Source organism: Salmo salar, unplaced genomic scaffold, assembly GCF_905237065.1.
Source record: "Salmo salar unplaced genomic scaffold, Ssal_v3.1, whole genome shotgun sequence".
In the NCBI taxonomy this organism is placed as follows: domain Eukaryota; kingdom Metazoa; phylum Chordata; class Actinopteri; order Salmoniformes; family Salmonidae; genus Salmo; species Salmo salar.
The window spans coordinates 67501-79282 of NW_025548522.1; the positions used below are offsets into that span (position 1 = coordinate 67501).

Below are 11782 nucleotides of genomic sequence, written 5' to 3' on the forward strand. Positions count from 1 at the left end.
AAGTATTCAGACAGGGGAAGACCTGGTCCAAGTCCGTCCAGACTATCGCTGTTCTCACCAGTAAGTATTCAGACAGGGGTAGACCTGGTCCAAGTCCGTCCAGACTGTATCTGTTCTCACCAGTAAGTATTCAGACAGGGGTAGACCTGGTCCAAGTCCGTCCAGACTGTATCTGTTCTCACCAGTAAGTATTCAGACAGGGGTAGACCTGGTCCAAGTCCGTCCAGACTGTATCTGTTCTCACCAGTAAGTATTCAGACAGGGGAAGACCTGGTCCAAGTCCGTCCAGACTATCGCTGTTCTCACCAGTAAGTATTCAGACAGGGTTAGACCTGGTCCAAGTCCGTCCAGACTGTATCTGTTCTCACCAGTAAGTATTCAGACAGGGGAAGACCTGGTCCAAGTCCGTCCAGACTGTATCTGTTCTCACCAGTAAGTATTCAGACAGGGGTAGACCTGGTCCAAGTCTGTCCAGACTGTATCTGTTCTCACCAGTAAGTATTCAGACAGGGGAAGACCTGGTCCAAGTCCGTCCAGACTGTATCTGTTCTCACCAGTAAGTATTCAGACAGGGGTAGACCTGGTCCAAGTCCGTCCAGACTGTATCTGTTCTCACCAGTAAGTATTCAGACAGGGGAAGACCTGGTCCAAGTCCGTCCAGACTGTATCTGTTCTCACCAGTAAGTATTCAGACAGGGGAAGACCTGGTCCAAGTCCGTCCAGACTATCGCTGTTCTCACCAGTAAGTATTCAGACAGGGGTAGACCTGGTCCAAGTCCGTCCAGACTATCGCTGTTCTCACCAGTAAGTATTCAGACAGGGGTAGACCTGGTCCAAGTCCGTCCAGACTGTATCTGTTCTCACCAGTAAGTATTCAGACAGGGGTAGACCTGGTCCAAGTCCGTCCAGACTGTATCTGTTCTCACCAGTAAGTATTCAGACAGGGGTAGACCTGGTCCAAGTCCGTCCAGACTGTATCTGTTCTCACCAGTAAGTATTCAGACAGGGGAAGACCTGGTCCAAGTCCGTCCAGACTATCGCTGTTCTCACCAGTAAGTATTCAGACAGGGTTAGACCTGGTCCAAGTCCGTCCAGACTGTATCTGTTCTCACCAGTAAGTATTCAGACAGGGGAAGACCTGGTCCAAGTCCGTCCAGACTGTATCGCTGTTCTCACCAGTAAGTATTCAGACAGGGGTAGACCTGGTCCAAGTCCGTCCAGACGTATCGCTGTTCTCACCAGTAAGTATTCAGACAGGGGAAGACCTGGTCCAAGTCCGTCCAGACTGTATCTGTTCTCACCAGTAAGTATTCAGACAGGGGTAGACCTGGTCCAAGTCCGTCCAGACTGTATCTGTTCTCACCAGTAAGTATTCAGACAGGGGAAGACCTGGTCCAAGTCCGTCCAGACTGTATCTGTTCTCACCAGTAAGTATTCAGACAGGGGAAGACCTGGTCCAAGTCCGTCCAGACTGTATCTGTTCTCACCAGTAAGTATTCAGACAGGGGTAGACCTGGTTATTTCTCTCCCATTCTTCACTGTGGAGATTATAGTGGTTGTCGTGCCCCTGACCAGGTAGTCAAGGGCACGACAACCACTGATGTGTTCTATGTTCTAGACTTCTATAAAGGAAAGACTGATGTGTTCTGTGTTCTAGACTTCTATAAAGGAAAGACTGATGTGTTCTGTGTTCTAGACTTCTATAAAGGAAAGACTGATGTGTTCTGTGTTCTAGACTTCTATAAAGGAAAGACTGGTGTGTTCTGTGTTCTAGACTTCTATAAAGCAGACAGTTATGTTCTGTGTTCTAGATTTCTATAAAGCAGGCATGTATGTTCTGTGTTCGAGACTTCTATAAAGGAAAGACTTGTCGTGCCCCTGAGCAGGTAGTCAGTCAAGTCTGATGGTGTATCTGTCGTCCCCCCCGCAGAGCCGCGTCCGGTGGACAGTGTGGCGATCACAGACTACCGAGAGGCTCCAGAGACAGGCGTGGTGTTTGAGATCAGCTCCCCAGAGAACAACGTCTTCAGTCGGGTTAACATCAGCTACGCGGAGGGTCGGGAGCAGAGATCCATGCTCTATAAAGGTGAGGCCTCTGGCTGGACAGACTGGATCAACAGGTGAAGCTGAATAGCACCGTTCTGGGAATTTCTGTGTTGAATTATTTTTGAGTTGAGCGGGTCTGTTTTAGGGTCATGTTAATGGGAAGGAACACCGATCAGACTTCGATGTTCCCTGATCTCAGACACAAGTTCAAGACTAATGTGTTCTGTCCTCAAAGTTATGTTCTGTGTTCTAGACTTCTATAAAGCAGACTGGTATGTTCTATGTTATTGATTTCTATAAAGCAGACTGGTATGTTCTGTGTTCTAGACTTCTATAAAGGAAACACTGATGTGTTCTGTGTTCTAGACTTCTATAAAGGAAAGACTGATGTGTTCTATGTTATAGACTTCTATAAAGCAGACTGGTATGTTCTATGTTCTAGACTTCTATAAAGCAGACTGGTATGTTCTATGTTATAGACTTCTATAAAGCAGACTGTTATGTTCTGTGTTCTAGACTTCTATAAAGGAAAGACTGATGTGTTCTATGTTCTAGACTTCTATAAAGGAAAGACTGATGTGTTCTATGTTCTAGACTTCTATAAAGGAAAGACTGATGTGTTCTGTGTTCTAGACTTCTATAAAGGAAAGACTGATGTGTTCTATGTTCTAGACTTCTATAAAGGAAAGACTGATGTGTTCTATGTTATAGACTTCTATAAAGGAAAGACTGATGTGTTCTATGTTCTAGACTTCTATAAAGGAAAGACTGATGTGTTCTGTGTTCTAGACTTCTATCTTCTATAAAGGAAAGACCGATGTGTTCTATGTTCTAGATTTCTATAAAGGAAAGACTGATGTGTTCTATGTTCTAGACTTCTATAAAGGAAAGACTGATGTGTTCTATGTTATAGACTTCTATAAAGCAGACTGGTATGTTCTGTGTTCTAGACTTCTATAAAGGAAACACTGATGTGTTCTATGTTCTAGATTTCTATAAAGGAAAGACCGATGTGTTCTATGTTCTAGATTTCTATAAAGGAAAGACTGATGTGTTCTATGTTCTAGATTTCTATAAAGGAAAGACCGATGTGTTCTATGTTCTAGATTTCTATAAAGGAAAGACTGATGTGTTCTATGTTCTAGATTTCTATAAAGGAAAGACTGATGTGTTCTATGTTCTAGATTTCTATAAACGAAAGACTGATGTGTTCTATGTTCTAGATTTCTATAAAGGAAAGACTGATGTGTTCTATGTTCTAGACTTCTATAAAGGAAAGACTGATGTGTTCTATGTTCTAGATTTCTATAAAGGAAAGACTGATGTGTTCTATGTTCTAGATTTCTATAAAGGAAAGACTGATGTGTTCTATGTTCTAGACTTCTATAAAGGAAAGACCGATGTGTTCTATGTTCTAGACTTCTATAAAGGAAAGACTGATGTGTTCTATGTTCTAGATTTCTATAAAGGAAAGACCGATGTGTTCTATGTTCTAGATTTCTATAAAGGAAAGACTGATGTGTTCTATGTTCTAGATTTCTATAAAGGAAAGACCGATGTGTTCTATGTTCTAGACTTCTATAAAGGAAAGACCGATGTGTTCTATGTTCTAGATTTCTATAAAGGAAAGACGGTGTTTAAGCACTGGCTTCCTGGGACGTGTTACAGCAACATCTCCTTCCAGCTGATCTCTGAAGCTACAGTCAACAGAACCACACTGGTCCGACGCAGCGACCTGACCCATGAACCCCGGCAACACAGGACAGGTATCTACTACATTACCCATGACCCCCGGCAACACAGGACAGGTAACTACTACATTACCCATGAACCCCGGCAACACAGGACAGGTAGCTACTACATTACCCATGAACCCCGGCAACACAGGACAGGTAACTACTACATTACCCATGAACCCCGGCAACACAGGACAGGTATCTACTACATTACCCATGAACCCCGGCAACACAGGACAGGTATCTACTACATTACCCATGACCCCGGCAACACAGGACAGGTAGCTACTACATTACCCATGAACCCCGGCAACACAGGACAGGTAACTACTACATTACCCATGAACCCCGGCAACACAGGACAGGTAGCTACTACATTACCCATGAACCCCGGCAACACAGGACAGGTAACTACTACATTACCCATGACCCCCGGCAACACAGGACAGGTAACTACTACATTACAGGACAGGTACATTGACCAGGGAACAGACTCAGGACGTTATTGAACCAGTCTGAACCAGTCGGGACGTTACTGAACCAGTCTGAACCAGTCTGAACCAGTCTGAACCAGTCGGGACGTTACTGAACCAGTCGGGACGTTATTGAACCAGTCGGGACGTTATTGAACCAGTCGGGACGTTATTGAACCAGTCGGGACGTTATTGAACCAGTCGGGACGTTATTGAACCAGTCGGGACGTTATTGAACCAGTCGGGACGTTATTGAACCAGTCTGAACCAGTCGGGACGTTATTGAACCAGTCTGAACCAGTCGGGACGTTATTGAACCGGTCTGAACCAGTCTGAACCAGTCGGGACGTTATTGAACCGGTCTGAACCAGTCGGGACGTTATTGAACCAGTCTGAACCAGTCTGAACCAGTCGGGACGTTATTGAACCAGTCTGAACCAGTCTGAACCAGTCGGGACGTTATTGAACCAGTCGGGACGTTATTGAACCAGTCGGGACGTTATTGAACCAGTCGGGACGTTATTGAACCAGTCTGAACCAGTCGGGACGTTATTGAACCAGTCTGAACCAGTCTGAACCAGTCGGGACGTTATTGAACCAGTCGGGTCGTTATTGAACCGGTCTGAACCAGTCGGGACGTTACTGAACCAGTCGGGACGTTATTGAACCAGTCTGAACCAGTCGGGACGTTATTGAACCGGTCTGAACCAGTCGGGACGTTACTGAACCAGTCGGGACGTTATTGAACCAGTCTGAACCAGTCGGGACGTTATTGAACCAGTCTGAACCAGTCGGGACGTTATTGAACCAGTCTGAACCAGTCGGGACGTTATTGAACCGGTCTGAACCAGTCTGAACCAGTCGGGACGTTATTGAACCGGTCTGAACCAGTCGGGACGTTATTGAACCAGTCTGAACCAGTCTGAACCAGTCGGGACGTTATTGAACCAGTCTGAACCAGTCTGAACCAGTCGGGACGTTATTGAACCAGTCGGGACGTTATTGAACCAGTCGGGACGTTATTGAACCAGTCGGGACGTTATTGAACCAGTCGGGTCGTTATTGAACCAGTCGGGACGTTATTGAACCAGTCTGAACCAGTCGGGACGTTATTGAACCAGTCTGAACCAGTCTTAACCAGTCGGGACGTTATTGAACCAGTCGGGTCGTTATTGAACCGGTCTGAACCAGTCGGGACGTTACTGAACCAGTCGGGACGTTATTGAACCAGTCTGAACCAGTCGGGACGTTATTGAACCGGTCTGAACCAGTCGGGACGTTACTGAACCAGTCGGGACGTTATTGAACCAGTCTGAACCAGTCGGGACGTTATTGAACCAGTCGGGACGTTATTGAACCAGTCGGGACGTTATTGAACCAGTCGGGACGTTATTGAACCAGTCTGAACCGGTCTGAACCAGTCGGGACGTTATTGAACCAGTCGGGACGTTATTGAACCGGTCTGAACCAGTCGGGACGTTACTGAACCAGTCGGGACGTTACTGAACCGGTCTGAACCAGTCGGGACGTTACTGAACCAGTTAAATAGCGACGTCTTTTCTATGGAGATGACAAACTAATATTAATATTTGTGTTTCCCTGCAGTGCCGAACCCCCCCCTCAACATCTCCCACAAGATCGTCCCACTCAGCCAGAGGACGCTACGAGGAGGGGTCCCTAGATCCGAGCTGGCCCAGGACACGCCCCGACGGGCGCGGGATGTCCCCCTCGTAGAGGAACAGGAATTACAGGAGAACCAAGAGATACAGGAAGTGATCTCAGAGGAAGTGGTGGGCGGAACCACCCGGGTCTCCGACAGCTCTACGGGCTATGCCACCTCCGTCTCTAACACGAACGCCACAGAAGAAGAGAACGCCACGCAGCCCTATTGGCCGGAGCCCTACGGTAGTCCCTCCCCTACGGACGGAGACGAGGAGTTTGTGAACGCCGTGGTTACGGAGTACGAGGACTCCTCCAACGAGCCGGGCTCTGCCATGGACGTGCCCTCGGACACCTCCGTCACCCCAACCCGATTTCCCCCCATACTGCTGGAGCTACGCTGGCTACCCCCTCGACCACCCACCACGTACGACGGATTTAACATCTACGTCTACAGAGACGGTAAAGCTAAAGGCCGCTACGCTGGGCGATAAGATCCAAGACCAGATTCACAAAGACTCTCAGAAAAGGAGTGTTGATATAAGAATGACTTTTATAGATCATAATGAATCTAGGATCAGTAAGAGGCTCTAATGTTGTCAGATGAAGGTAATAGCTGAATGGTATCTGTTATGACCTGATCCTAGATCAGTTTTCCTGGAGTAAGGGACTCTAATGTTGTTAGATGAAGGTAATAGCTGAATGGTATCTGTTATGACCTGATCCTAGATCAGTATTACTGGAGTAAGGGACTCTAATGTTGTCAGATGAAGGTAATAGCTGAATGGTATCTGTTATGACCTGATCCTAGATCAGTATTCCTGGAGTAAGGGGCTCTAATGTTGTCAGATGAAGGTAATAGCTGAATGGTATCTGTTATGACCTGATCCTAGATCAGTATTCCTGGAGTAAGGGGCTCTAATGTTGTCAGATGAAGGTAATAGCTGAATGGTATCTGTTATGACCTGATCCTAGATCAGTATTACTGGAGTAAGGGACTCTAATGTTGTCAGATGAAGGTAATAGCTGAATGGTATCTGTTATGACCTGATCCTAGATCAGTACTCCTGGAGTAAGGGGCTCTAATGTTGTCAGATGAAGGTAATAGCTGAATGGTATCTGTTATGACCTGTGCTGTTTCATCGTCTCTGAGCCCCGTCTCTCTCTCACCTGTCCTCAGGCAACTCCACGGAGACGGCCGCGGTGGACGAGAACACTCACGAGTTCTTCACGGAGCTGACAGAACCGGGTACCTACCGAGTCCGGGTCACCACCCTGAGCTCTACAGGAGACTGTGAGGCCAGGGAGAGCACCGCCAATACAGGGCTGACCTTCTATCTCAGTATGTATAGCCTGACCTTAACCCGGACCCTAACCCTGACCCTAACCCTGACCTTAACCCTGACCCTAACCCTGACCTTAACCCTGACCCTAACCCTGACCTTAACCCTGACCCTAACCCTGACCTTAACCCTGACCTTAACCCTGACCCTAACCCTGACCTTAACCCTGACCTTAACCCTGACCCTAACCCTGACCTTAACCCTGACCTTAACCCTGACCTTAACCCTGACCTTAACCCTGACCCTTAACCCTGACCTTAACCCTGACCTTAACCCCTGACCCTAACCCTGACCTTAACCCTGACCCTAACCCTGACCTTAACCCTGACCTTAACCCTGACCCTAACCCTGACCCTAACCCTGACCTTAACCCTGACCCTAACCCTGACCATAACCCTGACCTTAACACTGACCCTAACCCTGACCCTGACCTTAACCCTGACCCTAACCCTGACCTTAACCCTGACCTTAACTGTGACCTTAACCCTGACCTTAACCCTGACCTTAACCCTGACCCTAACTGTGACCTTAACCCTGACCTTAACCCTGACCTTAACCCTGACCCTAACCCTGACCCTAACTGTGACCTTAACCCTGACCTTAACCCTGACCTTAACCCTGACCCTAACTGTGACCTTAACCCTGACCTTAACCCTGACCTTAACCCTGACCCTAACCCTGACCCTAACTGTGACCTTAACCCTGACCTTAACCCTGACCCTAACCCTGACCCTAACCTTAACCCTGACCCTAACCCTGACCTTAACGACCTGACCCTGACCTTAACCCTGACCCTAACCCTGACCTTAACCCTGACCTTAACCCTGACCTTAACCCTGACCCTGACCTTAACCCTGACCTTAACCCTGACCTTAACCCTGACCTTAACCCTGACCTTAACCCTGACCCTGACCTTAACCCTGACCTTAACCCTGACCCTAACTGTGACCTTAACCCTGACCTTAACCCTGACCCTGACCCTAACCCTGACCTTAACCCTGACCTTAACCCTGACCTTAACCCTGACCCTAACCCTAACCCTGACCTTAACCCTGACCTTAACCCTGACCCTAACCCTGACCTTAACCCTGACCTTAACCCTGACCTTAACCCTGACCTTAACCCTGACCTTAACCCTGACCTTTACCCTGACCTTAACCCTGACCTTAACCCTGACCTTAACCCTGACCTTAACCCTGACCTTAACCCTGACCTTTACCCTGACCTTAACACTGACCTTTACCCTGACCTTTACCCTGACCTTAACCCTGACCTTAACCCTAACCTAACCCTAACCCTGACCTTAACCCTGACCTTAACACTGACCTTAACCCTGACTAAACACTGACCTTAACCCTGACCCTAACCCTGACCTTAACCCTGACCCTAACCCTAACCCTGACCTTAACCCTGACCCTGACCTTAACCCTGACCTTAACACTGACCTTAACCCTGACCTTTACCCTGACCCTAACCCTGACCTTAACCCTGACCCTAACCCTAACCCTGACCCTAACCCTGACCCTGACCTTAACCCTGACCTTTACCCTGACCTTAACCCTGACCTTAACCCTAACCTGACCTAACCCCCTTAACACTGACCTTAACCCTGACTAAACACTGACCTTAACCTTAACCCTGACCCTGACCTGACATTAACCCTGACCTTAACCCTGACCTTAACCCTGACCCTAACCCTGACCTTAACCCTGACCTTAACACTGACCTTAACCCTGACCTTAACCTGCCGACCTGACCCTGACCTTAACCCTGACCCTGACCTTAACCCTGACTTTAACACTGACCTTAACCCTGACCTTAACCCTGACCCTAACCTGACCTTAACCCTGACCCGACCCTAACCCTGACCTTAACCCTAACCCTGACCTTAACCCTAACCCTGACCTTAACCCTGACTAAACACTGACCTTAACCTTAACCCTGACATTAACCCTGACCTTAACCCTGACCTTAACCCTGACCTTAACCCTGACCCTAACCCTGACCTTAACCCTGACCTTAACCCTGACCTTAACCCTGACTAAACACTGACCTTAACCTTAACCCTGACCCTGACCCTGACATTAACCCTGACCTTAACCCTGACCTTAACCCTGACCCTGACCCTGACCCTAACCCTGACCTTAACCCTGACCCTGACATTAACCCTGACCTTAACACTGACCTTAACCCTGACTTTAACCCTGACCTTAACACTGACCTTAACCCTGACCTTAACCCTGACCTTAACCCTGACCTTAACCTGACCTTAACCCTGACCTTAACCCTGACCTTAACCCTGACCTTAACCCTGACCTTAACCCTGACCCTGACCCTGACCCTGACCTTAACCCTGACCCTGACCTTAACCCTGACTTTAACACTGACCCTAACCCTGACCTTAACCCTGACCCTGACCCTAACCCTGACCTTAACCCTAACCCTGACCTTAACCCTAACCCTGACCTTAACCCTGACTAAACACTGACCTTAACCTTAACCCTGACATTAACCCTGACCTTAACCCTGACCTTAACCCTGACCCTAACCCTGACCTTAACCCTGACCTTAACCCTGACCTTAACCCTGACCTTAACACTGACCTTAACCCTGACTTTAACCCTGACCTTAACCCTGACCCTAACCCTGACCTTAACCCTGACTAAACACTGACCTTAACCTTAACCCTGACCCTGACCCTGACATTAACCCTGACCTTAACCCTGACCTTAACCCTGACCCTGACCCTGACCCTAACCCTGACCTTAACCCTGACCCTGACCTTAACCCTGACCCTGACATTAACCCTGACCTTAACACTGACCTTAACCCTGACTTTAACCCTGACCTTAACACTGACCTTAACCCTGACTTTAACCCTGACCTTAACCCTAACCCTGACCTTAACCCTAACCCTGACCTTAACCCTGACCTTAACCCTGACCTTAACCCTGACCCTAACCCTGACCTTAACCCTGACCCTGACCTTAACCCTGACCTTAACACTGACCTTAACCCTGACTTTAACCCTGACCTTAACCCTAACCCTGACCTTAACCCTAACCCTGACCTTAACCCTGATCTTAACCCTGACCTTAACCCTAACCCTAACCTTGACCCTAACACTGACCCTAACCCTAACACTGACCCTGACCCTGACCCTGACCTTGACCCTGACACTGACCCTAACCTTAACACTGACCCTAACCTTGACCCTAACCCTAACCCTGACCTTAACCCTAACCCTGACCCTAACCCTAACCCTAAAACTGAAACTCTGTGTTTTACTGTACATGTTTTAATTGTGAAATAAAATCCCAAATCAACCAATGAATCCCCCAGGCCCCAGTGGAGAGGTGCTGGAGCAGCCCCAGGAGCGACCCCAGGGTGTCAGTATCAGGCTGCTGGGCACCAGTACTGCTGCGGTGTCCTGGGCCCTGTCCTCTGAGAGCCACAACGGCAGCCTGGTGTCTGTCCTGTCTCTAACCTGCCTCCGGCCCAGCCTCGGCCAGCGCATGGAGAGCACGTACTGCAGCGAGGTAAGACTGACTAACCAGCTGGGTCTACGTAGCTGTTTCATAACCCTTTATAACTAACCTGCTAGGTCTACGTAGCTGTTTCATAACCCTTTATAACTAACCTGCTAGGTCTACGTAGCTGTTTCACAACCCTTTATAACTAACCTGCTAGGTCTACGTAGCTGTTTCATAACCCTTTATAACTAACCTGCTAGGTCTACGTAGCTGTTTCATAACCCTTTATAACTAACCTGCTAGGTCTACGTAGCTGTTTCATAACCCTTTATAACTAACCTGCTAGGTCTACGTAGCTGTTTCATAACCCTTTATAACTAACCTGCTAGGTCTACGTAGCTGTTTCATAACCCTTTATAACTAAACTGCTAGGTCTACATAGCTGTTTCATAACCCTCTACATAGCTGTTTCATAACCCTTTATAATTAACCAGCTAGTCTACATAGCTGTTTCATAACCCTTTATAACTAACCTGCTAGTCTACATAGCTGTTTCATAACCCTTTATAACTAACCAGCTAGTCTACATAGCTGTTTCATAACCCTCTACATATCTGTTTCATAACCCTTTATAACTAACCTGCTAGTCTACGTAGCTGTTTCATAACCCTTTATAACTAACCTGCTAGTCTACATAGCTGTTTCATAACCCTCTACATAGCTGTTTCATAACCCTTTATAACTAACCTGCTAGGTCTACGTAGCTGTTTCATAACCCTTTATAACTAACCTGCTAGGTCTACGTAGCTGTTTCATAACCCTTTATAACTAACCTGCTAGGTCTACGTAGCTGTTTCATAACCCTTTATAACTAACCTGCTAGTCTACATAGCTGTTTCATAACCCTTTATAACTAACCTGCTAGTCTACATAGCTGTTTCATAACCCTTTATAACTAACCTGCTAGTCTACATAGCTGTTTCATAACCCTTTATAACTAACCTGCTAGTCTACATAGCTGTTTCATAACCCTTTATAACTAACCTGCTAGT

At 47.4% G+C, this 11782-nt stretch overlaps 1 protein-coding gene across 1 annotated transcript in view; it reads left to right on the forward strand.

Annotated features, from left to right (window-relative positions):
* The window catches only part of LOC123733120 (receptor-type tyrosine-protein phosphatase O), a 54804-nt gene extending 43936 nt beyond the window's left edge, over positions 1–10868 (forward strand). The window contains exons 3-7 of the mRNA XM_045712482.1: positions 1931–2086; positions 3660–3812; positions 5861–6376; positions 7095–7256; positions 10600–10868. Of these exons, the coding sequence (XP_045568438.1) occupies positions 1931–2086; positions 3660–3812; positions 5861–6376; positions 7095–7256; positions 10600–10853 (1241 nt within the window). The 3' untranslated portion in view covers positions 10854–10868. The remainder of the gene's footprint in view (positions 1–1930; positions 2087–3659; positions 3813–5860; positions 6377–7094; positions 7257–10599) is intronic.
* Positions 10869–11782: the final 914 nt, after the last annotated feature.